The sequence below is a fragment of the Dromiciops gliroides genome, chromosome 3 (genome assembly GCF_019393635.1).
Source record: "Dromiciops gliroides isolate mDroGli1 chromosome 3, mDroGli1.pri, whole genome shotgun sequence".
In the NCBI taxonomy this organism is placed as follows: Eukaryota; Metazoa; Chordata; class Mammalia; order Microbiotheria; family Microbiotheriidae; genus Dromiciops; species Dromiciops gliroides.
This window is the reverse complement of record NC_057863.1, coordinates 657,039,302-657,066,569: the sequence shown is the minus strand read 5'-3', so window position 1 is coordinate 657,066,569 and position 27,268 is coordinate 657,039,302. Positions and strand designations below refer to the sequence as shown.

At 61.9% G+C, this 27,268-nt stretch overlaps 4 protein-coding genes across 10 annotated transcripts; 3 read left to right on the top strand and 1 right to left on the bottom strand.

The window, feature by feature from the left end:
* Positions 1–6,208, top strand: SCAF1 (SR-related CTD associated factor 1). The gene is given in 11 exon segments (XM_043993160.1): positions 1–383; positions 471–528; positions 663–757; positions 882–982; positions 1,067–1,188; positions 1,294–1,471; positions 1,473–4,030; positions 4,227–4,309; positions 4,392–4,622; positions 5,578–5,706; positions 5,796–6,208. Coding segments are annotated over 11 exon segments (3,936 nt in total). The 5' UTR covers positions 1–194; the 3' UTR covers positions 5,988–6,208.
* A 374-nt stretch (positions 6,209–6,582) lies between these two features.
* On the bottom strand, positions 6,583–10,032 carry IRF3 (interferon regulatory factor 3). 5 transcript variants are annotated; one of them, XM_043992954.1, is made up of 8 exons: positions 8,912–10,031; positions 8,569–8,837; positions 8,189–8,389; positions 8,017–8,080; positions 7,837–7,932; positions 7,356–7,739; positions 7,150–7,268; positions 6,583–6,891 (listed from the first exon to the last, which is right to left on the bottom strand). In XM_043992954.1, the coding sequence occupies exons 2-8, from the start codon at positions 8,779–8,781 to the stop codon at positions 6,706–6,708; spliced, it is 1,263 nt and encodes a 420-aa protein (XP_043848889.1). In that variant the 5' UTR covers positions 8,782–8,837; positions 8,912–10,031; the 3' UTR covers positions 6,583–6,705. The 5 variants fall into 5 exon arrangements, with proteins under 5 accessions (XP_043848889.1, XP_043848885.1, XP_043848887.1 ...); XM_043992950.1 differs by having other exon boundaries at positions 7,837–8,080; positions 8,912–10,032; XM_043992952.1 differs by having other exon boundaries at positions 7,837–8,080; positions 8,569–8,826; positions 8,912–10,032.
* Positions 10,033–10,460: 428 nt separating this feature from the next.
* On the top strand, positions 10,461–15,757 carry PRMT1 (protein arginine methyltransferase 1). 2 transcript variants are annotated; one of them, XM_043992955.1, is made up of 11 exons: positions 10,461–10,534; positions 11,508–11,561; positions 12,557–12,658; positions 12,915–13,070; positions 13,147–13,210; positions 13,285–13,427; positions 13,910–13,997; positions 14,082–14,197; positions 14,433–14,583; positions 15,008–15,129; positions 15,434–15,757. In XM_043992955.1, exons 1-11 carry the CDS (start codon positions 10,496–10,498, stop codon positions 15,515–15,517), a joined length of 1,119 nt encoding a protein of 372 aa, XP_043848890.1. In that variant the 5' UTR covers positions 10,461–10,495; the 3' UTR covers positions 15,518–15,757. The 2 variants fall into 2 exon arrangements, with proteins under 2 accessions (XP_043848890.1, XP_043848891.1); XM_043992956.1 differs by lacking the exons at positions 10,461–10,534; positions 11,508–11,561 and adding an exon at positions 12,232–12,351.
* A 1,262-nt stretch (positions 15,758–17,019) lies between these two features.
* Positions 17,020–26,352, top strand: CPT1C (carnitine palmitoyltransferase 1C). Of its 2 annotated transcripts, XM_043996959.1 has the most exons (19): positions 17,020–17,080; positions 17,742–17,885; positions 18,180–18,319; positions 18,538–18,712; positions 18,877–18,978; positions 19,508–19,645; positions 19,730–19,807; positions 20,499–20,606; positions 20,703–20,787; positions 21,170–21,377; positions 21,459–21,647; positions 21,969–22,074; positions 22,283–22,399; positions 22,501–22,665; positions 23,084–23,218; positions 23,312–23,464; positions 23,565–23,678; positions 24,099–24,191; positions 24,804–26,352. In XM_043996959.1, the coding sequence occupies exons 2-19, from the start codon at positions 17,748–17,750 to the stop codon at positions 24,963–24,965; spliced, it is 2,406 nt and encodes an 801-aa protein (XP_043852894.1). In that variant the 5' UTR covers positions 17,020–17,080; positions 17,742–17,747; the 3' UTR covers positions 24,966–26,352. The 2 variants fall into 2 exon arrangements, with proteins under 2 accessions (XP_043852894.1, XP_043852895.1); XM_043996960.1 differs by lacking the exon at positions 17,020–17,080 and having other exon boundaries at positions 17,550–17,885; positions 24,103–24,191; positions 24,804–24,942.
* Positions 26,353–27,268: the final 916 nt, after the last annotated feature.

The window sequence follows — 27,268 nt, the reverse complement described above, 5'->3', positions numbered from 1 at the left end:
GGCAGCTGTTTGGGTCATTGGAGGTTATTAGGCCCTCTGGGGCCCAGATGTCAAGAGGGGGAAGGGATGCTAGGAGTAAGACATGAGGGGCACCTTGGGGCTGAGGGACCTTCTCTTGTGCCCAGAGGGAGCCCCGGGTGTTGGCGGCTCACCTGGTGGGCCTGGCTGGAGAGACGGGGGGCAGGGGAAAGGCTATGCTATCCCGGGGGACTGTCCTGCATGCTTGCCCCTCCTTTCTGCAGGTGACCATGGCAGATGAAGAAGAGCCAAGAGGCGCCTCGGCAGAGGAGCCTCGTGAGGAGAGGCGGGAGGTCCCTGGCCTGCCTGACAGAGAGCCTGCTCTGGCCCCCAGCCCCGCCCCCTTCCCCTCAGCCATCATCCTGGTGAGTGGGGTAAGGGTGGCTGGGGCCCTGGGCAGAGCATGTGTGGGCCCAGCCTTCTGAGTGCCTCTCTTCTCTCCCATTTCCCAGCGGGCCCTGCAGCAGGCAGTAGGGGGTTCACTGCAGGGGGAGCTGACCAGCGAGAAAGGTAGGGAGCGTTTGGGGGTGTGGCTCGGGTGCCTCCCTGTCCCTTCCCAGGCCGGCCCTTGCCCTGGCCTCTCAGGCTCCCTCTGAGGGCCCCTCCTGCATTCTCCTGGCCCTGACTCCTTCTTTTCCTCCCAGATGTTCCTCGAGCTCGGGGTCCCCGAAGGAAACGCTGCCGGAGCCCTAGAGCTGAGATCTGCCTCCGGGGAGCAGGCGGGACAGATGCAGCTGCGGTGAATTTCGAGGCTGGGGGGGTGGTTCCCTAGTGGGGTGCTCAGGGCTGGGGATGGGGGTGTCTCCCTGCGGGGCTCAGAGCCCTGAGGCTGCTCCTTGATGAGTTGGACGGCTTGCTTCCAGGTGGTGGACCTTGCAGCCCGCAGCTTCCTGGCTGGGCTCCTGGGGGTGCTTGAGCCCCCGGACTCCTGGATCCCAGGCCGGTTGGACCTCCCAGCTGTGGAGTGAGTGTGTAACTGCAGGGAAGGGGGCAGCTGGGGGTATAGGGGAGAGCTCGACCTTTGACTTATGCCTGTCCGGCCCTACAGGGAGGAGCCCGCTGCGATGCTGGAGCTGGTGGCGGAGGTCCATCTGGGAGACGGGGCTCCCCTCTCTCTGCCCATCTCCCACCCACTGAACAGCAGCCGGGCCTGGCGGATCAGCAAGCCAGGTAAACAGGATGGGGAGCCGGGGGCAAAGGGGGGGGCAGGGCTGCTCGGGAGAGACAGAGGCCTGTCTTCTTCCTCACGGCGCCTCTTCCCTCCCTCTCCCACAGGGTCTCTGATGCAGCCTGGCTTCCTGGGCCCCACCAGCGCCTCGTCCCGCCTCCCGCTGCTGACCATGGGCACAGGAGATGGAGGGCCAGCCCCTCCACCAGCCCCCTCCTCTACCTCCTCCTCTCCCTCGTCTTCCCCACGGTCCTCATCGTCCTCACCCCCACCCCCGCCCCCCCCCTCCGGCAGCTCCTCGCTTTGACATCTATGACCCCTTCCACCCCACGGATGAGGCCTATTCTCCACCGCCTGCGCCCGAGCAGAAATATGACCCCTTTGAGCCCACGGGTTCCAACCCAAGCTCCTCAGGGGGCACACCATCCCCTGGGGAAGAGGAGGAGGAGGAGGAGGAGGAGGAGGAGGAGGAGGAGGAAGAGGAGGAAGAAGAGGAGGAGGATGAGGAAGGCCTTTCACACAGTATCAGTCGAATTTCTGAGACTCTGGCCGGCATCTATGACGATAACAGTCTGAGTCAGGATTTCCCCAGTGGGGAGAGCCCTGGGCCAGAGCCTCCACCCCCAACAGGCTCTGGGTCCCCACCCCAGGCCGACTCAACCCGGGTGGAGGGTGGCCCCCCACGACGCCGGGTCTTTGTAGTGGGGGCTGAGGCGGAGGCTTCAAGAGGGGAGGGCAAGGTGTCCCTGGAGGTGGTGACCACCGGGGCCCCCTTCCCTGCGGCTGCCCCGCCTCTGGACTCTGAAATCGAGGAAGGAGAGATCGTGCAGCCAGAGGAGGAGCTGCGCTTTGCCCCCGTGGCCCTATTTCGTGGAGCCGGGGGCCGAGCGCCCCGGCCTGCCCCCGCTTCAGCCAGTGCTGCCACCACGGCCCCGGCCGTGCCACTGCCCCCTCCGCCAGCTCGGGGTCCCGAGGGTGATGACTTTCTGTCTCTGCACGCCGAGTCTGATGGGGAGGGGGCCCTGCAGGTGGACCTGGGTGACCCTGTGCCCGCCGCGCCTCCTGCGACGTCCTCTGACCCCCGCTGGACCGGCCTAGATCTCCGGCGCAAGATCCTGACCCAGCGCCGCGAGCGCTATCGGCAGCGGTCTCCCTCCCCGGCCGTGGCCCCCGCTGCACCTCCCCAGCCACCTAGGAAGAAGTCTAAGCGGGATCACAAGCGTGAGGCCAAGGAGACGCCAGCCCCCCCGGCCCCACCCAGCCCGCCAGCCCCTGTAGCCTGGGACCCCAAGAAGCACCGGTCACGGGACCACAAGCCCAGCTCTCGGTCCTCGCGGCGCCGGTCCCGCTCCCGCTCCCCACGGCCACGATCCTCCTGGTCACCGAGCTCCGAGAGGAGGAGAGGGGGACGTCGGTCCCGGTCCCGAGAGAAGCGCAGGAGGCGGAGGCGAAGGTCGTCTGCTTCGCCCCCTCCAGCTTCCTCATCCTCCAGGCGGGAGCGGCACCGGACCAAGCATCGTAGTGAAGGCAGCAGCAAGAAGAAGAAGAAGCGGTCTCGGTCTCGGGGCGAGAAACGGGGTGGGGGAGACCCTGAAAAGGTCTCGGTGGCTGGGACGGAGAGGGAGAGCCGGCGACGGGGTGCTGTGCCCCCATCCATTCAGGACCTCACGGACCATGACCTGTTTTCCATCAAGCGGACCATCACGGTGGGGAGGGCCGAGAAGCCCGGGTCCCGCTCCGCCTCTGTGGCTGGGAGCGGCCCTGCCCCAGCCTCGCCTTTGCCCAAGCGGGAGGTTCTCTATGACTCAGAAGGGCTGAGCTGTGAGGAGAGGGGGGGTGGGGGAGGGAAGGGGTCTAGCGAGAAGGAACGCAAGCGGTCAACAGCCCTGGCCCCCCGCGAGAAGGGGAGGAAGAAGGCGGCCTCCTCGGAGGGGCCGGAACGCGAGCGGGACAAAGGGTCCAAGAAGGCCCGGCCATCCTCGGGCAAAGAAGCGGCCCCCAAGACTGCCAGCGGGGGCAGTGGGCGCAAGGTCAAGCTTCAGTCCAAGGTGGCGGTCCTGATCCGAGAGGGGGTCAGCAGCACAACCTCTGCCAAGGAGGTGGCCACGGCAACAGCCCCCAGCTCCATAGGGGTCAAGTTTAGCCGAGACCGGGAGAGCCGCTCTCCCTTCTTGAAGGCTGAGGAGAAGGCGTCGGGTGAGCCTGGCAAAGGGGTGGCCCCGGGAGGCCCCAAGCTCAAGAAGGCCAAAATCAAGACTAAGGCTGGCCTCAAAAAGGTTAAAGGGTCAAAGGTGAAGACGAAAGGCACCAAGACCAAGAAGAAGAAGGCTGGCGGAAGCAGTGCTGGGACAACCCTGAAGAAGTCCAAGGCAGACAGCTGTAGCCAGGCCGGACCCAAGGGAGCCGAGGAGACGTCTTGGTCAGGGGAAGAACGGGCCCCGGGCAAGCCCCCCAGTCCCCCTACCCCGAAAGCAGCCCCGCCGCCCCCAGCCCTCACGCCTGACTCTCAGACTGTGGACAGCAGCTGCAAGACACCCGATGTGTCCTTTTTGCCCGAGGAGCCAGCCAGGGCCGGAAGCCGGGGGCGAGGCCGAGGGGACCGGGAAGACGGGGAGGAAGAGGAGGAAGAGGAGGAAGAGGAGGAAGAGGAGCAGCCTGGCACCACCACAGCCTCTGGGGGCGGAGCAGGAGCGGGAGTGGGAGGGGGAGGGGGTGTCAGCACCGCCGAGGCTGCCCCCGAGGATGGGCCTCCGGCCCGAGCCCCCCAGCCCCCCGCCCCGCCTCCCCCCATCCCTTGGAATTTGCCAGCCGGGGTAGATTGTGCCACCAGCGGTGTGTTGGCCTGTGAGTCAGGGCTAATTTGGAGGGGAGTGGGGGGGGGTTGGGGGGGGCAGCAGGGAGGGAAGGGCCTAGGGTTGCAGTCAAAAGAGACTGGGCCAGAGTAGGAACAGACTTGGGGGGGAGACAAGGGCTGATCACAGACTCAGAGGACTTGGGCTGGGCTGCCTCTGACCTCTCCCTGCTCTTCCTGCCTTCCTAGTGACTGCTCTGCTCTTCAAGATGGAGGAGGCCAACCTGGCCAGCCGCGCCAAAGCCCAGGAGCTGATCCAGGCCACCAACCAGGTGGGGGACCCGCCAGGGGCCGAGAGCAGCTGGGGGGCCCGGGGCTGCCGAGCATCTACCTTCACGTCCCTTCTCCCCACAGATCCTTGGCCATGCAAAGCCACCCTCGGCCCTGGGTGGGGCTCAGGCCCCAGGTGGGACTGTGCTGGGGCTCCCCCCCGGGCCATCCAGCTACCTGCTTCACGGTGGGGGCAGCATGGGACTTCCCCTGGGCGGCTGCAGCTCCTCACCCCCTTCACCCGGAGGCCTGGCTGGGGGCCCTGACCGAAGGGAAGGCAGCAGCAGCTCCGATGGGCGGATGGACACTGACAAAGTGAGTGCCGTGGGGAGGCCAGAGAGCCCGGTGGGGCCTCTCTGGCCTACGCTTAGCGAGATTTAGTCCTGCCAGGGAGGGTGGGCAGCAGGCAGTCTTCCTATAGAAGGTGGCCTTGAAGCAGGGGCTTAAAGGGTCCCGGGGGGGCAGTGGTTGGATTGGTGGAGGGGGAGCATCCAGGCACGGGCACGGCCAGAGAGCATGCCCCGATCCTGGACGTGGAGCATCCTGGGGCGGCGGCGGAAGAGGCCTGGAGAGAGGAGGAGGGGGCAGGATTCTGGATTTGATCCTGGAGCACTAGGGAGCTGCTGCAGGTGATGGAGGAGCAGCACATAGTTGGGTTTGTGCTTGATGTGGAGGATGGACTGGGCTGGGGAGAGGCCTGAGAAAGCCACCCCACCCCCCACCCCCCAAGCAGCTGTCGCCATAGGCCAGGAGGGAGGTGAGGAGGGTCTGCACCAGGGCGGGCGCGGGGGCAGAAGAAAAGGGGCTGAAATGGACAGGCCTTGGCACCATATTGTGGGGGCGAGAGAGGGAGAGGAGTCCAGGAGGTCCTGGGGGGTGGCTGTCCCCCACAGCCGGCAGAGCTGGGCTGAGGAGAAGAGGATGTACTGGGTCTACGGTGGCGACTGTTTGAGAGGTTTGAGAGTCAGTCGGGTACTTGGCCTTGGAGAGAGAGCAGCAGACTTTGAGGCAGAGCACAGAGCTCTGCTGAACCATGGGAGCTGAGCAGAGCCCAGGAGGGGGTGGGAGGGAGAAGAGCAGAGGGCCAGGACAGGCCCCGAGAGCCACCGGTGGTTAGGGGCTGTGCCCCGGAGGGGGATCCGGCCGGGAAGCAGAGGAGGAGCGGGCCCACGGCATCCGAGGCAGCAGAGGAGCAGGGAGAGGAGGCTGATGGGCCGGCAGGGGCTGGGCCCTGGGCAGTGCACAAGCCCGGCCTGTCTGTGTCTCCTAGTACCTAAAGAAGCTGCACACGCAGGAGCGGGCAGTGGAGGAGGTGAAGCTGGCCATTAAGCCCTACTACCAGAAGAAGGACATCACCAAGGAAGAGTACAAGGACATCCTGAGGAAGGCTGTACACAAGGTGGGGCTGGGGAGGCCTGGAGGGGGCGGCTGGCTGGCTCACCGGACATGGGGCTCACCCGGCACTTATTGTGATCTCCCCACTACCAGATCTGCCACAGCAAGAGTGGGGAAATCAACCCCGTGAAGGTGAGCAACTTGGTCCGGGCTTACGTCCAGCGCTACCGCTACTTCCGCAAGCACGGCCGCAAGCCCGGTGACCCGTCGGGACCCTCTCGGCAGTCCAAGGAGCCGGCGCCTCCTGACAAGTGTGGCCCAGTCCTGCCCGTGCCCCCGCTCTGAGCCCTGCCCGTCTGGGCCCCTGACATATTTATGTCTCTCCTCCTTTCCCCCCATGGCCGCGGCTTTGTGGGATTGGGGGACGACGGGGGAGGGGAGCCGCCTGGCTCAGCTCGACTCCTCCTCACCTCCCCCCCCACCCTCCCCAGGCCCACTTTTTCCTCCCTCCTTGTGCCCTCTTCTCTCCAGCCCTAGTTAAGGATTTCATGAAATGTTACACCCTCCACCTTTGCCTCTGGCCTCTTCTTTTTCTGGGGGGGTCATACAGGGAGTGGGGGAGGTACTGCGGGCTGCAATAGGAACCCTGCTCCCCACAGAACATGGGCCTGTGCAGGGAGGAGAGAAAACCCTCTTTTCCCCTGGGGCTGTGGGTGTGTATGGTCACGGCACACGGGGATACGGAGGCAGCTCCCAGTTAGATGACAAAGCTCAGCTTTTGGAGGGGCACCCAGGCATCCTTCCGTGCCCCTCCTCCCGGCCCTCAGTGGCCACTCAAAGGCGAGGGACACCCCGAGGCTCAGAATGGAAAGGGAGGCATGAGCTACAGGCATAGGTGAAGGCTAAAGACTTGGCTGAGGTCACACAGCAACCGAAGAGACACGGTGTCAGATCTTTTATTTTGCAGGGAAGGCACATGCTCAGAGAAAGAGGTGCGGGTGGTTTGTGCTGGGGTCCCTGAGACTGGAGCCAGGCCTGTGGCCAGGCCTCAGACCGGGCTGGCTCAGCAGGGAGCCCCAGACTCCCACTGCATGCTGTGGGCCAGCTCCTGCAGGTAGCCATGCAGGCGGGCGGGGGCCAGCGAGAGAGAGAGGCTGCTCGAGATGTGCAGGTCCACCTCCTCCTGCAGTGAGGACGCTCCCCCTGCCTGGGCCATCTCATGGAGTGCCCTCAGTGCTGTAGGCACCACCTAGAGAGGAGAGAGTGGCTAGGACCCCAGGCCACAGCCTCCCCCCAGCGGGAGGAAATGGTCACTAGCTTCTCTGGGGGGTCATTAGGGCTCAGCCCCATGGCTGGCAAGGCCTGGGCACAGAGCAAGGTCTTTGATGTCACTAAGTAACAGAGACCCGGTTTAAAGCTAGATTCCCCATCTCTGGGCCTTCGCCAGCTAGTGGCAAGAGGGCCATCCCTAGAACCTGGGCATCCACCTCTGGGCCTGTTGGGGCACCTTGACCATGACAAGCTTCTTGGTCCATGGCTGTGACTCTGTGGGCCAAGGTTCTCCTAGGCAGAACCAGAGAGTGTACTGTGGTGAGCGGTGACTGCCGTCCAGGAAGGCGATAAGGTCTGAGTACATGAGAGAGGGTGTTTAGGACGGGGCGGCTGGGCCTGGCCCAGCCTGCCCTGCCCCAGCCCTGTCCTCCCCTGCCTTACCGTTGATGAACCGTGGACTGTGGAAGACTTGCTGGCCATCTCTGTTCTTGGTCACTTCCCTGCCTGTGGCCCCAGGGGATGCCTGCCCACCCAGAGCCCAATAGGCCCCGCAGTGGCCCAGGCGCTGTACCCTCAATTCAGTCTGGGAGGTCCACAGGGCTAGCCCAGCCCCCAGGCTGCCCAGCACCCTGCTGATGTAATGTGCTACCCTCCTGTCAGAGAGGTGACTGCTGGGCTCAGGCAGGCCCAGTGGCGTTCCCTCCAGCTCTGTGCAGGCCTCGGCCTCAGGGCCCGGTCCTACCAACCTGAGGCCTCTGAGGCAAGAAAGGCATTTCTGGAAGACTTGGCGGCCCCGGTAGAAGGCTGTCACCTCATACTCGGATGCTGGGGACAGATGGGCAGAAGTGAAGGCGGCAGGCACCCCACAGGCCCCACCTCCCTGCCCCAGGACCCAGGGAGCCGGCTTCCCTGCTGTACTCACGGAGGTCGCTGGCAAAAAGTGGCATCAGGGGGTTGCTGGACAGGGCTGGTTCTGGTGTCTGCGGAGGTTGCTCCAGAACAGAGTTGGGGCTGAATGCTGGAGGACAACCAAGGGAGACGGTTGGCATGGGGTGAGCGCCTTCATGCCTGGGGCAAGGCTGCGGCCTCCACTGGGGCCTACCCTCTTGGAAGTCAGGCGGCGGCTGCAGCGTCAGGGTCTTCATCAGGTCCTGGAAAGGGTCCTCCTGAGGAGGGGGGGCACAGAGGTGGCACCACGGGGAGCCCCCGGCTGGGCCCCGGGCTGCCACCCCCACCTCGACCCCACAGCGCAGCTGGATAAGGACGGCCCTCACCTGGTCCTCGGGGCTGCCGCCCTCCCCATCCCCCGGCAAGAACTCGTAGATCTTGTGCGGGTTGTGCCGGTCCCGGCTGTGGTTGCTGACCACTCGCAGGTTCCTCTTGCGGTCCAAGGCTGCCCGAAAATTCCGCTTCCACGTGGCCGGGTCGGGCACATCGATGCCAGGCCGATAGCTGCGGCTGGCCACCGCCCATGCCTGCCAGGCCCAGGCCGGCATGGCACCCGTGACAAAGTCCAGCGCTTCCTGGGGCTCCCTCCCTCCCTCCCTCCCTGGGACTCTGCCCGCGTGCGCCACGCCCGCCACCCCAAGGGAGGCAGGGTCCCCCCCCCAGCAGAGGCCGGCCCACGCCCCTGCACCCCGCAGGGGTCTCGCACCTGGAAGATGCGGAAATCCTCCTCCTGCAGGTCCTCGCGGAGCCCGTGTTTCCAGGGGATGAAGAAGAGGGTGCGCTCCTCATTGAGCCAGTGCGCGCCCAGAAGCCCGGAGTCCAGCTGCTCCCGCAGCCAGGGCAGGATCAGCGGCTTGCTCTTGGCCATGACCCGGCTGGGTGGTTGGGTGGTGGGCGGGGGAGCTGGGGTGCGCGGCATCGGGAGGAAGGGGCACTGTGAGCGAGTCGCAGGAAGTGGAGATCCCTGGGCCCATTCTGTAGGTCAGGAAACTGAAGCCACCGCCCAACAACAGGTTGACTCCCCCTCAGTCCCAGTTCTTCCGCGTTACCTAATTCCGGGCTGGGGTACTCGGGCACCTGGGGTCCCTCCTTCCCACTTGGCTGTAGCTCTGGACCCTTCTAGCGGTCAGCAGAGTCCATAGGACAACTCCCCCCCACTGCCCCAAGAGTCCACCCAACTCGCAGGCGAGCCGGGAGCGCCGGTATGCAAATGTTGCCCCGCCCTTGGCACAGCGCATCGGATTAGGGTTTAGGGCCTCAACCTAGGGAGCAACTTGGTTAGAAAATTTGGGGTGGAGACGTGTGCATGGAGAGGTAAATTCCGAGAGGCTCCGCCCCTGGCAACAACGGACTCGGAAAACTACATTTCCCATCGGCCTTTGCACGCCGGGAAGCTTGCTTCTCGAAGCGGAGGCCCTAGTGCTTGGTGAGGGTTGTAGTTTTTTGTCCGATACGTTAGACGGGGAGACACGCCCCGCCCCCCAATTCCTTCCTTCCAAAACCTAGGCTTTCGGAGTCCACGGTCTGGGCCCGAGGCTGGCATTCAGCGGGAGCATACTCATGTAGTGTACTTCCGCGAGAACCTGTTCCAGGTGCCTTCCCGAGCCGGGCCCAGGAGGAAGGGGTCCTGGGGCCCAAATCGGGAGCAGTGGGGGGGGGGGGTGTTGGACAGTCTTGGTATCTCCCTCCGGCCTTCGGCTCTCCCCTCCCTTTTCTCCATGTCTTTCTGTGCCTCGGGCTTACTCCAGCCCCCTTCGGGCCGGGGTCTCTGCCGGGCTCTGAGCGCCCCCCGTTTTCCGGGCCTCTGAGTCCCCGTATCTCTATTCCCCCGCTCCCTTCTGTCTCTCTCCAGGTCTCTGCTCTCCGTCTCTGCTTCTGGGGTCTCTGTATACCGCCACCGTTCCCTCCTCCCCAGGTTCCTCTTTTCTTTCCCTTCTCTCTCTTCACGTTTCTAGCCTCCTTGGGGTTTCTGTCCCCTTTGAGGCCTATCTCGTGGCGGAGCTATTCTGGTCTCCCCCAAAACCCGCCCCGATCTCGGTTCTCCAAGGCGGAGTTGAGCGGCTGGGGAACAGCACTACCCAGCGGCCCGGGAATTCGTTCCGGACTCTGATTGGCCTGGGCGGGGCCAATGGGTGGGGCTAGTGCGTGAACTGGGTACTCTCCCGGGGTTGATTGACAGGGGGCGTGTCCTGGGCGGAGTCCCGGCGGTCAGAGGCCTTGGAGCACGACCGCCTCCTACTGTCTAGTCGAAACCAATGGGTTGCCTCGGTTTTTCGGATCGCTCCCACCCCGCCGCCTTTAGTAGCTTCTGGCCAATCAGAGAGGTTACTCCGGGATGCGCGGGGGAAGGCATGCGCAGTGCCGCGGGCCCACCAATGAGCACATCAGCGCGGTGGGGCGGGGCGACGGTGAGATGGATGGCTCGGACTGCGCGGGGTCCGCCGGGAAGGGGAGGAGGGGGCGGAGCTGGCGTTACTTACCACCAATGATAACGCTAAACCTAAAGATGGGCGGGTTAATCGCCCAATGAGAGTGCGCGAGAGGTGGTATCTGCGCTGGGCAGGGGGCGGTGCGCCCGCTAAAAGGAGGCCCCGGGGGAGTCGCGGGCGGGGGGCGAGTCGGGGGGAGAGAAGATGGCGGCGGCAGCCGAGGCCACGAACTGCATCATGGAGGTGAGTGGGGCCGGGCGGCGGCGGCGGCGGCGGCGTCAGCTGCAGTAGCTAGCGGCTTCCTCGCAGGCGTCCGCGAGCGGCGTCGGGGGCTGCTGGGGCAATCCGGGAGGGCGGCGTGGAGGCGGCGGCGACGGCGGCAGGAGGGGATGGGATGGGATGGAATGGAATCCCCGCGCGCTGAGGGCTCCCCCCCCCCAACGTCGGCACTTAGTCGCGGATCTCCAAGCGCGTTGAGGATCGGGGTACAGGGGAGATTTCTCTAGGCGCCTGGGGGGTGAAGTGGGGGTGGGGGTACCACGTGGGGCTCGGGGGGACCGGGCGCCACTTCCGGTCCCAGCGCCACTTCCTTCCCCCCGTGCCCCACGTGGCCCCCGTCGGCGGACCTGGGGGCCTCGAACCGTGGCCCCAGGAGAACAAAGGAGCGCTGGGCTTCCCAGAGGAGGGGGGCGGCGGGACCCCCTCGGAGCCTCGAGGGAGGGGCGGGGGAATCGAGATCTCCGAGCGCAGAAGAGAAGGGGGGGGGGCCGAGGGTCTTACATGGGGTGGGGGGGCGGAACGGGGAGCATCCCTCAGGCAGGGAGGCGCAGGCCTTGGGTCTGCCCTGGCCCGGGCCCTGGAAGCTTTGGGGAGGGGGTGGTGCCAGGGGCCGCCGGGGGACGCGTTGAGGTCAAGGCCCCCAGGACAGGCTATTCCTGGTGGCCGGGTCTGCGCAGGCGCCCGCCCGAGGGGGTGGGGGGGGGGCTGCCTCGCAGCTGTCTGCGTCCGTCTGCTGGGGGGCGGGGGGCCGGGATGGAGTAGCGGGAAGGCCCCAGGCAGTCAGCGTTGCTCAAGGGCTTCTGGCCGAGTTTTCCGCAGCCGCAGCTGGGGCTGGGGGGGACCCCTCTCCCCCCACCCCTCCCCACTTGTCCCCCAGAGTCCCTGAGCCTGGCCCCCCCCCGGGAGCTAACCGTCTCTCCCTGTTACTCTCTCCTAGAGTTTTGTGGCCACCTTGGCTAATGGGATGAGCCTCCAGCCTCCACTTGAAGAAGTAAATATCCTTTTGTGAGCCTCCCCACCCTTCCCCATCCCTGCTCCCCCTTTCATTGTGACCTTGGGGAAAGTCACTTTTCTCCATGCCTCAGTTTCCCCTCTGGACCATGAAGTCTTTAAGTGTTCTCTCTGGTCCGTGAGGCAGGTCCGTGGTTGTGTGGTCACCGGCTCTTCCCCTTTCTGAGCCCTAAAATGAGGCAGGTGCAAGATTGGCTCTGATCCCATCTTTAGGCTCAACTGTGAGTGCCCTGAGAGGATTTTCCTCTAGTCCCCAAAGGGACTGGGTGACCGTCCACTTGCTGGGCCTGGCCTGCGGTTAGGAGAACGATCCTTGTCTTTCTCCCAGGAGAGATGAGGGGGATGCAGCACAGCTGAGGCTACCCCCTCCAGACTCTGGCCTCAGGCCGGCCCCTCTAAATAAAGGCTGGGCTTAGCCCGGCTTTGACTCTTGTCAAGTGGGGCTGATGTGACCTTGGGAACATGACTCCCTTGGTTCTGCTGTCACCCAGGCCCTCTTTAAAGGGGGGCAGTGCCGCCAGGACGTCTCTAATCACCCTGGTATAGCAGGGTCTGATGGAAGGCTCACCCTCTTGCTTAGGAATGCCATCTTCCTCTATGATAATTCCTCTCAAAGCCCAGGCAAAAATCTTCCTTAACTCTGCCTCCAGCAGCCCCTTTTTCCAAATCCGCTCCACTCCCCCATTCCCAGACCCCAAGTGTTACCCAGTGTTCCCCCCCAACCCCCGGCTGTGGGCTGAGCTAGAGATTGGAGAGTAGGCGCCGATGAGGTATCAGGGGCCTCTGGGGGGAAACTGAGACAGGGATTGTAGGGGTGGGATGAAGATGGGAGCTTTCAAAGGCTTGGCATGGGGGAGGGAAACAGCCCCTGGAGCTGTGTTGGGGGGGGGTCCCTTGAGGACTCTTGTAGGAAAGAATGAATATTGGGATAGTGGCACCCCTCCCCCAAAAAGTGACCCCCTTGTCCCAACCCAGGTGTCCTGCGCACAGCCCGAGAGCAGTGAGAAGCCCAATGCGGAAGACATGACGTCCAAGGATTATTATTTCGACTCCTATGCCCACTTTGGCATCCACGAGGTGAGGGGGGCTCCCCCGTGTGGCAGGCCCTGTACAAGTGCAGTGGGGATCTCCCCAGCCCCCTCTCCCTCACCCTGGAGGCCTCTGAGCATGTGCGAGCCTTCTGCTCTCTGCTGCCCTCTCAAGGCAGGCCCTGGGCACTGTTGGGGCTCTGGGTGGGGGGGAGTCCCTGTGGTCCCCAGGCCCCCCGGAGAGAGGCTCCCGGCTAGCCCCAGATTCCATCTCCTTTCTCCCTCTGTGTCCCTTGCGCTCACAGGAGATGCTCAAGGACGAGGTACGGACGCTCACTTACCGTAATTCCATGTTCCATAACCGGCACCTGTTCAAGGACAAGGTGGTGCTGGACGTGGGCTCGGGCACCGGCATCCTCTGCATGTTTGCTGCCAAGGCCGGGGCCCGGAAGGTCATCGGGGTGAGTCAGGGAGCCAGTGGGCAGGCGGGGGGTGGGGAGGCTGAGACCGCCGCTGACCCCACCCCTTCCCAACTAGATCGAGTGCTCCAGCATCTCCGACTACGCCGTCAAGATCGTCAAGGCCAACAAGCTTGACCACGGTGAGCCGCCGGGCCTGGGGGGCGGGGAGGGCTGCCTGGCTGACCCAGGTGCTGAGCCCTGACCCTGTGCACAGTGGTGACCATCATCAAAGGGAAGGTGGAGGAGGTGGAGCTTCCTGTGGATAAGGTAGACGTGATCATCAGCGAGTGGATGGGATACTGCCTCTTCTACGAGTCCATGCTCAACACTGTCCTCCATGCCCGGGACAAGTGGCTGGTGAGGCCCCCTGACCCTGTTCCACTACCCCCCCCCCCCATCCCAGGGACCCACCTCCCACTCTCCTTCCCCCCTCCATCCCCCCCATCCCGGGGACCCACCTCCCACTCCCCTCCCCCCCCCATCCCAGGGATCCACCTCCCACTCTCCTTCCCCCCCCCCATCCCGGGGACCCACCTCCCACTCTCCTTCCCCCCTCCATCCCCCCCATCCCGGGGACCCACCTCCCACTCCCCTCCCCCCCCCCATCCCGGGGATCCACCTCCCACTCTCCTTCCCCCCTCCATCCCCCCCATCCCGGGGACCCACCTCCCACTCTCCTTCCCCCCTCCATCCCCCCCATCCCGAGGACCCACCTCCCACTCCCCATCCCCCCTATCCTGGGGACCCACCTCCCACTCCCCTTCCCCCTTCATGCCCCCCCCCCCCATCCCAGGGACCCTGCTGCTTCTTCCTCATTACCTGGACCCCTCTCCCCACAGGCCCCTGATGGGCTCATCTTCCCTGACCGCGCCACACTGTACGTGACTGCCATTGAGGACCGGCAATACAAGGACTACAAGATTCACTGTGAGTGTGGCGCGTGGGTGGGGAGCTAGGGGGAGGCCTGGGAGGGGGCGCTCTGGGGCGGGCACGACTCTCTGCATCTTTCAGGGTGGGAGAATGTCTACGGCTTTGACATGTCATGTATCAAGGACGTCGCCATCAAGGAGCCTCTCGTGGACGTGGTAGACCCCAAGCAGCTGGTGACCAACGCCTGCCTCATCAAGGTGCGCGGGGGGCGGGGGGGGCGGGTGGCGGGGCGCGGGCATCGGCCGGGGCTGGGGGCTGTCAGTGAGCTGTGAGCCAGGCTCTGAAGTCGGCTCCAGCATCTCCCAGCTCAAGCGGCCTGCCGTGTGCGGGCCTTGTGGGCTAGTGCGGGCATCTGGGCTGCTCGGCGTCTCTCTGGGCCTGGGAACAAGGGGGAGCTGGGAGATCACGACCTAAAGTTCTGTCCCTCGGCAGGAGGTGGACATTTACACAGTGCGCGTGGACGACCTTACCTTCACCTCTCCTTTCTGTCTGCAAGTGAAGAGGAACGACTATGTCCATGCTCTGGTCGCCTACTTCAACATTGAGTTCACCCGGTGCCACAAGCGCACGGGCTTCTCCACAAGTGAGCCGGGGTGGGGGGGGGGGAGGGAGCCAGAGCCAGTCCTCCCGATGGGGGACACTGAGGCCAGACCCCGAGAGAGGAGGGCACCGGCCTTCTCAAGGTCACTCAAGTGAGAATTGGTATCTGCTATCCTTGGTGAGCTCCAGGACCCAGACATGCTACAGCCTGGGGTCTGAGACCCCACCCAGTGGCCCAGGAAAGTCTGTTGGGCAGGTGGTGTCCTGAATTCCAAGCTGTGGGCCCCAGAATTGGGGGCTAGAGACAGTCTGGGAATCCTTTTGGAAGGGGCACCTTGAGGACTGGCCATATTGGGCCAGCCGGCGTCCTTTATGGGAGGAATGGATGACTGGGCTAGGCCGGCTAGGGACCCGTGGGAGGGTGAACACGGCCTCTCTGACCTCCTGCTTCGTCCCCCCTTGCCCAGGTCCTGAGTCCCCTTACACACACTGGAAGCAAACTGTCTTCTACATGGAGGATTACCTCACGGTGAAGACAGGCGAGGAGATCTTTGGCACCATTGGCATGCGGCCCAACGCCAAGAACAATGTAAGCAGGGAGTGGGAGAGTTTTAGAGCCTAGCAGGGGCCAGCCCACAGTGGAACGTTGGAAGGGAGGAACAAAAGTCCTGGGTTTGGGTACTTGGCTCCCCCCATTCTATGAACAGGCAGCAGGCCAGGGGCAGTTGGGAGAACGGTCTGGGGCTGTATGTGCCATGGAGGCCAGGGCAGGATTGGAATTCAGGTCTCTTGACTCAGGTGTGTGAGGCTTCTGAGCCCCCGTTTCCTGGGATGGGGGCGGGGTTGGTGATTGGGGGCTCCCCCTTCTTCACACTTCCATGTTCCCCCTGTAGCGAGACCTCGACTTCACCATCGACCTGGACTTCAAAGGGCAATTGTGTGAGCTCTCCTGCTCCACTGACTACCGGATGCGCTGAGCCGGCCCCAGGCCGTTCCCATGGGCCCCTGCCCAAGCTGGTCGGCCCACCCCACCCCAGGAGCCGGCCCTCACCCCGGGGGCCCCAGCCCCTTCCCTGTACTCTGTCCTCTACCCCCACGCCCATGCCCTGCTCCCTCCCATGGGTGAGTGAGGAGCCCAGGGGTGACATCGTGACTGTGTTTTTCATAACTTATGTTTTTATATGGTTGCATTCATGACAATAAACCGTCAGCTGGGACCTGGGCAGCAGAGCTTGGGCCGGGCATGGGGAGGGTTGGGCCACATCTCTGGGGTCCTCCTTGTCACCCATCAGGAGCTCCAAGGTTAGAACCTCCTTCCCTCTGGGTCATCCTCGCCGGCGTGTGCCAATTGTGTGGCATCTGGGGACACGGGCCTCAGTCCGCGCTGACCAGCCCCATGCTTTCAGGGGCTTTGTCCCAGCCAGCCAGGAAGAGCCTGTCATCAGTCCAGAAGCCCTGCGGTCTCCCCAACCTCCCTCCCCCAAGGGAGCTCTTCTACACTCACTGCCCCCAGTGACAGCCCAGGTTTATGTTCACAAAAGGGTCTCAGACCACCCCACAAATGGCTTCTCTTGTGAGCTATGTCCAACTGACTCCATTTGGGGTTTTCTTGCCAGATACTGGAGTCGTTTGCTGTTTCCTTCACCCCATTTTATAGGTGAGGAAACTGAGGCAAACGGGGTGAGGTGACTTGTCCAGGGTCACACAGCTGTTGAGGCCAGCATTTTAACCCACATCGTCCTCAGTCCAGGGCTGGGGCTCTACTAAGCCACAGACTAGCAGGCCTCAGTAGGGAGTTGAGAGGGGGCCTGTCCAAATACTGCCTCAGTTGCCCCCAAATGGGCGGCCTATCTCCTCCTGTCTCACTGTTCCCCTGCCCTCCCCCTGTGGATTCTTCAGGGGATGGGGCAGGGTTTCCCGGCTGCGGGGAGAGTAACACCTGTGAGGCCTCTCCGTCCCTGTGGATGGAACCTCCCACCCAGGCAGCTCAGGGTCTCGCCCTTCTCTTCTGGGTCCTGGCGACCCCCGGTGAGATCCTGGTTACTCCAAGCTGCAAGGTGGGGGGGAGCACAGGGAGGATCCCGAGATGTAGATGGGGGAGGGGGGACCCCTTCCCCCACCCCGCGCGCCCATCGGTGGTTGCCTGCTGGGCACCTGGTCGACCGGCAGCGCTTGTGCACTGGCGGGGCGCCCCCTTCAGGGAGCCTTCCCACTGACCGCGACCCCCGGACCCCTGAGATGGGCAGCGAATAAAGTCCATATTCAGCGTGTCCGTGTCAGTGCCTCCATCCCTCACTGCAAGGACGATGCACCTGGGGTGGGGGGTGGGGGGGCTGGATTGGGAGAGACAGGGCACGCACATGCGCGGGGAGTCTACGGGGGCTGGAGAAAGGCGCATCCCCTTGTGCGTGACGTGAGGAAGGGGGAAGAGGATATCGGGGCGCAGGCGCAGAAGGAAAGGGGGCGGGGGCGGGGGGAGAGCTCGGGGTTCCATCGGCAAGAGGGGGGGGGTCCTTTCCTGTCGGAGATCTCCAAGCGCAGTGAGTAGCGAGTCGAAAGGGTAGCTGGGGACCAGAAGCTGGAGGAAGGGATGCTCGGGTTCTGGGGGGTGGAGGGGGAATTGGAGGGGAGACCCCAAGGTGGGCTGTGGCTTGGGAGGGGCAGACATCGGCGGCGCCTAAAGTTCCGGGTTTGGGGTTCTGGATCTGTAGGTGCTAGTTGGGGGGGGGGACGGTACACGGGGGGATCTCCATCACTGGGATGCCTGCCCCTCCTCCACGGGCTCTCAGCAGTTCAGGCTTCTGAGTATGCGTGGTGAACAAGCCTGCACTATTTTCTGTTCCCCCTCCCCACTTAACCAGTTCAATGCTATCAAGATGGGTGCGACCCTTTTTCTAGCTGACCCCCCCAGCCCCACCCCTTGGTTTCCTGAAGCTGCTAAATAGTTAACTGGCATCAGCATGGGGTGGGGTCCAGGGCTGCCCTTTCTCTATTCCCTGAACTGGGGGGGGGGAGGCACTTGGGGTGCTGATCCAGCCCCTTTTGGCGGCCCCAAACTACAGCTCCCTGCAGGCTCTGCAGTAGCCTGGTGACGGGCAGCCTTTTGAGGTCCCCACAGCCTCATGGGAGTTGTAGTCAAAGGTCCTAGGGGCTGTGGTGGGGGATGAGGGCCAACGCGTGGTCTCTCTCCCTGGGTCCCAGGGCACCATGGCCGAGGCCCGTCAGGCAGCGGCCTTCCGCCTAGACCTCGGCCAGGGGACTCCAGGACAGTGGTGGAATCCAGCCTTGAAGGAAGTCGGTCTTGCTGGGCTGCGCTCCTGGAAGCGGAGCCTGGCCCGGTGCAGGGTAAGGGGAGGGCAGCGGCCCTACCAGCTGTCCTGCCTATCCCCCCCGCCCCCTCCGCCCCCATCACCATCCTGCCGGCCAACCTGCGCACTTCAGCTCCCCAGCACCCGTGTGCACCAGCCTGCCCATGCCCGCCCTTCTTCCAGGGGCCAACAGCCAGGCTTTTTAGGGGTCTCTTGGGTCGTAGCTCCCTTTGGGGAACCCCTAGTTGCCCCCTCAAAGCCACTTGTGAGAAACCCCACTGGCCATCTCCGGGAGTCCCGGGGAGCCAGCCCGCGGCTTCTGTCCCGGCAGGACGACGTCCTATGCGGAGCTTGCCCGGCTGGCCTTGCCAGTGGCTTCTTCCTCCTCGCCGCTATCCAGGGCTCACGGTTCATGCAGCTGGACCCCTCTTTGGGGCTGGTGGACTGGATCAAGGCCAGCCTCCCAGACTGGTGAGGCTCCCCAGGGCTCAGGCCCCGCCAGGCCCAGGTTTCACTACCCCCTACCCCTAGTTTCTCTGTAGAGCTCTAAGCACTGACCTTCCTCTGGGCAGGGCCCAGGCAAGGCTGCGGGCTGGGGTGGGGGTGATCTACCCACTCCTAAGCTCAGAATCCTGGCCATCGCGTCTGTGGCCTCGGGGCTGAGCCCCAGCCTGGTCCCCTCTCCTCAGGGGTGTGCGCTGGCTCCCAGGCTTCCAGGGGGCTCTGGCGGCCACCATCTTCGCCGGGGGCCTCTGGATGGCCTTGCTGCTGACCCTGCATGTGGTACTGCGGCTCCTCCTCCGTTACCAGGGCTGGCTGAGTGAGACTCGTGGGACCCTGTCCTTGCCCACGCGCTCCTGGCTGGTATGAAGAGCCTTGGGGCCCGGCTTTCCAACCCTGGCCACCCCCGTCGGTCTTTGTGTCCGTTTTTCTCTGTCTCTGTCTCTGCTTTGTCTTGGTGGGGGTGGGGGACCTGAAGGAAGGGGGAAGGGTCTGGGTCAGGGCCCGGTGCTTCCTGCCCCCTCCAGGCTCTGGTCAGGATCTTCTCCGGCCGTGGCCCGACACTCTACACATACCAACGTTCCCTTCCCTGCCTACCCCTGCCCTCTGCAGAGGGTACTGTGGCCAAGGTGGGCAGAGCAGACCTGAGACCCATCCCCGATACTCAAGAATCAGAGACCCTAAGAGTCAGGGGTATGGGGACCCATGGGTGTGGGGACTTGGGGACCCAGGGAGTCAGATATGGGGAACAAGGGGTGTGGGGACCCGGGGATGTGAGGACTTGGGGACTGAGAGAGTCAGTTATGGGGACCCATGGGTGTGGGGACTTGGGGACCCAGGGAGTCAGATATGGGGAACAAGGGGTGTGGGGACCCGGGGATGTGAGGACTTGGGGACTGAGAGAGTCAGTTATGGGGACCCATGGGTAGGGGGACTTGGGGACCCAGGGAGTCAGTTATGGGGACCCATGGGTGGGGGGACTTGGGGACCCAGGGAGTCAGTTATGGGGACCCATGGGTAGGCAGACTTGGGGACCCAGGGAGTCAGTTATGGGGAACCAGGGGCATGGGGACTTGGGGACCCAGGGAGTCAGGGACCCAAGGGCTTGGGCCCTTAGAGCCACAGTGTCAGATGACCAGGGTGGCATATATACCCCAGTACCTGGAGTCTGTGCGGCCACTGCTGTCTGACAAGGATTTTCGGGACCTGAGCAGCCAGGCCCAGACATTCCTACACACGGAGGCCCCCCGGCTGCAAGCTCTTCTGGGCCTCAAGGCCTGGTGCTCAGCCAACTATGTGAGTGCCGTGTTTCTGTACCCCCGTGTGTCCCCATGGCTCTGGGGGCCGGGACACTGGCTGATCCGGCTTTCCCTTTCCCAGGTGAGTGACTGGTGGGAAGAGTACATCTACCTGCGCTCCCGAAGCCCCCTACTGGGCAACAGCAACTTCTACATCCTGGTGAGCCCCCTCCTCCTAGCCGCTGACTTTCCTATCCCTGGCCAAGTGACTGGTGACCAAGCCCAGGTTCTGTTTGCTACGTCAGTTTGCAAGCATCTTTTAAGAGGTTCCACTCCAGCTTCTGGGGATACAAAGAAAGGCAAGAATGGGGGCCCTGCCCTCACAGAACTTTTGTTTTAACGCAGAAGATGAGGTTGAGACAACTGTAGTTCTAGGTGGTCTCTGAGGGAGTCTCTGGGCTAAGGGGGCCTGGGAATATCCTCCTGCACAAGGGACGGGCTAGTTGAATCTTTTTTTTTTTTTTTTTGGCAGGGCAATTGGGGTTAAGTGACTTGCCTAGGGTCACACAGCTAGTAAGTGATGTGTCTCAGGCTGGATTTGAACTCAGGTCTTCCTGAATCCAGGGCCGGTGCTCTATCTACTACACCACCCAGCTGCCCCTAGTTGAGTCTTTTTTTTTTTTTAGTGAAGCAATTGGGGTTAAGTGACTTGCCCAGGATCACACAGCTAGTAAGTGTTAAGTGTCTGAGGCTGGATTTGAACTTAGGTCCTCCTGACTCCAGGGCCGGTGCTCTATCCACTGTGTCACCTAGCTGCCCCCCCCTAGTTGAGTCTTAAAGGAAGCCAGGACATGGAAGAGAGAGGGTGTCCTAGGCATGCCTGCTGCAGCCTGCCTCACCTTCTCCCACAGGACTTCCTCTCCAAGGCCCCTACGCCTCTGCAGGCTGCGCGAGCTGGTAACGCTGTGTATGCCATGATGAGATTCCGGGAGCAGCTTAGCCGCGGGGAGATTGAGCCTGTAAGAGGCTGGGAGGGGGCTCCAGCCCAGCCCAGGAATGACTCAGAAGCTGGGCGAGCTCCCTTTTCATACGGCTTCCCCCCTCCTCTGGTCTAGGCAACAGTGCTGGGGATGCGCCCCCTGTGCTCAGCCCAGTACCGGCAAATGTTCAACACCACTCGGGTCCCGGGGGTCTCCAGAGGTAGGGAATACTGTGACCTCCGGTCCCCAAGCCCAGTGCCCCCTGCCCTTCTAGCCTAATGGAGAGAGTGCTACGTTTGGAGTTAGGAAGTCCTACCTGGTGTTTACAAGCAGTGTGCTCCTGGGGAATCAGTTAGCAAGCATTTTTTTAGCACCTGCTGGCTACTGGGCCTTGTGCCAGGGGCCTGCTTTCTAGGACCCTCGGTTCCTTCTCTGTAACATCAGCAATGAGAGATTCCAGTGCTCCCATTTGCTGGTTAAACCCTTTGTGACTTGTAAAAGGTCTCCTGTCGATGCTGATTTTCATAATCCTTTGGAGCATTTGACTGTCCAATTCCCTGATGTTGCCCTCTGACCCTGGGCACCAATGACCTCCTCCCCAGACCAGCTGTGTCATGTCAGGGATAGCCGCAGCCGCCATGTGGCCGTCCTGCACCAGGGCCGCTTCTTCCGACTGGGAACCCATGGGGGGCCTGGGGGCCGCCTGCTGAGCCCCCGTGTCCTGGAACAGAAGTTTCAGCGCATCCTAGATGACACGACTCCTGCCAGGCCCCTGGAAGAGCATCTGGCCGTTCTGACGGCTGCCCCCAGGTGAGCAGGGCTCCCGCAGGGCTGAGGGCCACAGGGTCAGGGGGTCTGGCCCCGCCCTGACCCCAGCCCCTGGCCTGCCAGGGCCCTGTGGGCTCAGGCTCGGGCCTCCCTGCAGGCCGGGGACAGGAGCACACGGGCTGCTCTGGAGATGGTGGAAAATGCCGCCTTCTTCGTGTGCCTGGAGGAGACCCCGGGGTCCTCCAATACACCCCCTGAGGTGCTGCTGGATGAGCTAGCACGCTCCTTGCTGGTGGGAACTGGCCACAGCAGGTGAGCCCTGTGCCCCAGCCCCTGGCCAGGCCTGAGTCCATCCCCTTCATCCTCATGCCCATCCAGGCTTGGTTTCCCTCCCCATCCCAGTCCACATACCCCTTCCCAGATGCCCCAGGTTTCCTACCCTCCCCCAGGGTCCCCCACCCCCACCCCAGTCCGCATCTCCTAGTACTTCCTGTCTGCCAGGCCTCATACCCCTCCCAGACCCCCAGGACCTCCTCTTCCTCCTTCCCGGCAGGCGTCAGGCCCCCAGCCCCACCACTTCCCCGGCCTCGGCAAAGACCTCCCTGCCAGGCCTCTCCTGCTGCCGCCCCACAGGTGGTTGGACAAATCTCTGAACCTCGTGGTCTTTGCCAATGGACGCATGGGGCTGAACGTGGAGCACGCCTGGGCCGACACCCCTGTCCCTTCGCACCTGTGGGAGGCATGGTTGCTGTGCCCCAGAAACTCCCAAGACCCCGAGAAGCTTCCTGGAGATGGCTGTCCCCCATCAGACGTCCCAGAGAGGCCCCTCGGAGCCCAGTCTCTGTGGGGGCCAGTCCCTGAGGGCAGCCTGGGGGCGAGGGGCCGGGGTCCTAGGGAAGGCCGACCTAAGCTGGGATCCTGACGAGCTTCTCTCTTCTTCCTCCCAGGCTGTATTGGCTGCCGAGTGCTTTGAGCTTGGCTACACGGCTGATGGGCACTGCAGGGGGACCCCCAGCCCCACGGTGGGACCGCCTGAGCGGCTTCTGTGGGCTGTGCCCGAGGAGGTGAGAGCCAGGCTGGCACCCCGCCCACAGGCGTCTTCTCTCTGCTGGTCTGCGTCTCTGGCCTGGCCCGGTCCCCTCATGGTGCTCTCTGTCCTGGGCAGGTGGCCACCTCCATCCCCCCAGCTCTGCAGAAGGCCCAGGCCTTGGCTAGGGACACCGAATGCCACGTGCTCCCATTCACCCACTTTGGGAGAGGATTCACCCGGCGCTGCCACACCCCAGGAAGCAGCTTTGTGCAGCTGGCCCTGCAGCTGGCTAGATTTCGGGTCAGCACCCCTGGGAGAATGGGGGGGTATATATATAAATATATATATGTATGTTACATAGGGTTAACGATGCAGCTGCGAGACCACTGTAGATGGTCACTGTGAGATCAAAGAGGGAAACAGACTAGTGTGTGGTGTGGGTGAGCTGCGTGGTGGGGACCGCAGAGAGGGACGTGTAGGCTGGCCAGTATCAACAGAGTGGTTGATCTAGCTGGGGAGGCAGGCAGTGTAGACCAGGAGGGTGGTCTGGCCGGGGAGTCAGGCAGTGTAGACCGGGAGGGTGGTCTGGCCGGGGAGTCAGGCAGTGTAGACTGGGAGGGTGGTCTGGCTGGGGAGGCAGGCAGTGTAGACTGGGAGGGTACAGATGGGCTGGGCATCTGTGCCTGGGCCAATGCCTCCCCTCTTTCTGGCCCACCAGGACCAAGGCAGCTTCTGTCTGACCTACGAGGCTTGTGTGACAAGATTGTTTTGTGAGGGCCGCACAGAGACCCTCCGGTCCTGCACGCTGGAGACCTGTGCTTTTGTCAGAGCTATGGAGGACCCAGGGCTGACGGTAGGTGGCTCTCCTGTGACCGCCCCCCCCCCCCCCATGTGTGTCCTGGAGCCCTGGAGGATGATGACTTCCAGGTGCCCTTCCCCCCCCCAGGATGCCCAGCGCCTGGCCCTCTTCCGAGTGGCAGCAGAGAAGCACTGGGCTCTGTGTCGGGCAGCCCTGACTGGCGAGGGCATCGATCGTCACCTCTTCTGCCTCTATCTTGTCTCCTGCCTCCTCCATCTGCCATCCCCATTCTTGACCCAGGTTAGCTGTCCCTGCTCAGGGGAAGAAGGAGGCATCTCAGGGAATGGGAAAGCCTTGGGGTCCCCTGGCCCACACCCTCCTACCAAACCCCACTTTCCAGGTTCGGTCTGAGCGATGGAAACTCTGCACCAGCCAGAGCCCAACGCGGCAGCCACAGCTGTTTGATCCAGCCAGCCATGTCGATTACGCTTTCTGTGGGGGTGGCTTTGGGCCTGTGAGTGGGGCCCCAGGGATAGTCCCCAGATGCCCGAGGGGGGCCTGCAGTAGGGCCCCAGGGATAGTCCCCAGATGCCTGAGGGGGGCCTGTGAGTGGGGCCCCAGGGATAGTCCCCAGATGCCCGAGGGGGGCCTGCAGTAGGGCCCCAGGGATAGTCCCCAGATGCCTGAGGGGGGCCTGTGAGTGGGGCCCCAGGGATAGTCCCCAGATGCCCGAGGGGGGCCTGCAGTGGGGTCCCAGGGATAGTCCCCAGATGCCTGAGGGGGGCCTGTGAGTGGGGCCCCAGGGATAGTCCCCAGATGCCTGAGGGGGGCCTGCAGTGGGGCCCCCAAGGGGAGAGGGCCAGGGGCTGTGGGGGTGAGGAGCCTGGCACTGGAGCTGGGTCCTCTGGGGACTTTTCTCCTCTTCCTGGCCCAGGCAGATGATGATGGCTATGGTGTGTCTTACATCTTCATGGGAGAGAGTATGATCACCTTCCACATCTCCTGCAAGGTCTCCAGCCCTGACACGGTTAGAGCTCTAGTCCTTCCCAAAAAGGCCTTCCCTGTCCTGGCCCCCAGGGTCCTCTGCAGGTCAAAGAGACTCAGTGTGAAGCTTGCAAGGACTGTGGAAATCCTCTAGTCCACTTATTTTCATTTTTTATTTTTTTGCGGGGCAATTGGGATTAAGTGACTTGCCCAGGGTCACACAGCTAGTAAGTGTCTGAGGCCTGATTTGAACTCAGGTCCTCCTGAATCCAGGGCCGGTGCTCTATCCACTGCACCACCTAGTTGCCCCTAGTCCACTTATTTTGCAGATGACAAAGCAGGACCGCAGAGGCTAAGTAGGTTTACCCAGGGTCACATGGGTAGTAAGTGGCAGCGTCAGGATCTGAATTCTCTACCGCTGTGACATTTCATTCCTGGCCTCAGGAACTCAGACTTCCCTCCCCTCCCCAAGAACCCTAATGTCCAGGTCCCTCATCCTTGCCCTCCCAGGGACCCAGGTATCTAAGGTCCCAGGTATCCTGGGTCACCCTTGGGTTCCTGAGCCCCTCTGATTCTCTTCTTTGGGGCACCTCGACATCCCCTCAGGAATTCGATGTCTTTTGGATACACTTTCACCAGTCTCTTGTCTTGGCAGGATTCCCGGCGGTTTGGGCAGCACATTCAGGACGCAATGCTGGATGTGGCCGCACTGTTTGGCCTAGGCATTGGGCCCAGCACAAGGGCCCAGCCAGGTGAGGCAGCCAGGGAGGACAAGACTTCCATGAAGACCCCCGGAGGGCCTGAGCCCCAGCAGTAAGGCCTCAGGGTCCTGAGGGGGCTGCCCTGATGTTCTGGGGCTGGGGAGATGGAGAGGCTCCGGGCAGGCCCCGAAGATGACTGATGAGCAAACTTGGCATTATGGAGTCTGGAATAATGGGGGCCACAATTGTGCGCTGAGCCCAACCTCACCTGCTATCTGCTCATCCTCACCACTGTCCTGGGCCAGCTTCATTGTCCCCCATTGACCCGACCCCTTCCCATATCCTCATCCCTAACGTGAACTCCAATTCTGGATCAAAGCCCCCTGCGCCATCACCAACCACAGCCCCTCCCCAGGCAAGGGTCAACCCCACCTTACCCCATTCCATAAATTAAGGTCAACTTCAATTGTACCCCACTCCGCAGTCGAAACCTAGGCCCAACATTCCTCCATTCCATGGGCTAAGGTAAACCCCAAGCTTAGCCCATTCCATAGGCCACACGTAGCCATAACTCCAGCTGATCCACAGGCTAAGCTGAGCCCCAATGATAGCCTTAAATGCAACTTGATCTCAGCCCAATCACAGGCCTTCCTCAGCTTCAAGCACCCCCAAGCCCGGGCCATCGTCTTCAACAACACCCTAACCTCAATTCTCCGTCAGGCCATTCCAAATACCTACCTTCACTCATCATCAGCAACAATGTCATCTGAACCTGAGCCCCAGACTCATTCCAGTATCTGCTCAGAGTCAAATTAAGTCCATCCCAAACTACCCACAGGCCGACCTCAGCCCCAACTGCATCAGAACATCCAACTACCTACAGGCCAACTTCAATGCAACCCTTAACCAAATTCACTTAAAGAAGCAATTATTAAGCACCTACTTTGTGCCAGTCAGTGTGCTTCAAGCTGGGAAAATAGAGACAACAGTGAAACAGTCCCTGCCCCCAAGGATATTTATTGGGTGGAAACAACATGAGCATGGATGAAGAAATAGAAAGACACAAAGGGTCTTTGTTGTTTTGGGTGGATGGGAGCATTAACAGTTAGAAAGGTTTGTTGTAGGAGGAGAGATCTGACTGAACCCTGAATGGAGCTGAGGATTCCAAGAATTGGGGAACCTTTTAGATGTGGAAGATGATGGCTTGTGAAAAGGCATGGGTCAGTTGTTAGACCTCCAGGCCTGGAGTCAGGAAGACTTCAGTTCAAATCTTGCCTCACATTAGCTGTGTGACCCTGGGCAAGTCGCTTAACCTTGGTCTGCCTCAGTTTCATTACTTGTAAAATGGGAATAATAGTAGCACCTATCTCCCAGGGTTGTTGGGAAGATCAAATGAGATATTTGTAATGTGCTTTGCTAACCTTAAAGAGCTGTGTAAATAAATTCTAACCATTGTTACGGTGATGATGATAATGAAGAAGAAAAAGAACAAATAGACAAGTTTGGTTGCAACATAGAATGGGTGAAATGAGATAGTGGGAAGCTGGTCTGTAAAGGAAGACTGGAGTCAGACTGTGAGAAGTTTGAAAGGCATATAGGAAGGGGAAGCTAGGTGGTACAGTGGATAGAACACTAGACCTGCAGTCAGGAGGACTGGAGTTCAAATTCAGCCTCAGATACTTATGAGCCGTGTGACCCTGGGCAAGTCACTTAACCCCATTTGCCTTCAAAAAAAGGAAAGCATACAGGAAAACTTGTATTAGGGAAATGAGGGAGTTTCTTGAGCTGGAATATCATACTGTACGCATACTTGAACTCAGGTATTCCAGCAGTTAATTCACTGTGTCACCCAGATCCCCCTACTTACCTCAATGACAGAGGAAAAGAGCTTTTGTAAATCGTTGCCTGCAAAGAGAAGTGGCCCACGATATCTCCTTTTAAAAAAGAAATTTGTACTGCTATCTTTGGTTTTTATATCATCAAAATTTCTGCCAGTATCTTGCACCCCCAACTTCCGAAGAGTAATCTTCTATAGCAAAGAAAAAGTAAGAAGAGGAGGAAAAATCAGCAAAAAGGGATCAATACGGGGGCAGCTGGGTGGCACAGTGGTAAAGCACCGGCCCTGGAGTCAGGAGGACCTGAGTTCAAATGTGAACTCATACACTTGACACTTACTAGTTGTGTGACCCTGGGCAAGTCACATAACCCTCACTGCCCTGTCCCCCTCCCAAAAGATGGATCAACACATTGAACAAATCCAAAAATATGTGAAACATTCCACATCCTTGAACCCATCACATCTGCAAAGGAGTGAAGTGAGGAGGCCCAGAATATTTTCAACTTGTAGCACCTCCTTTGAGATTACTTCCTTGACTTTCTCAGGTTGTTGGGCTAGGTTCCCATAGGGTGGCTGATAATA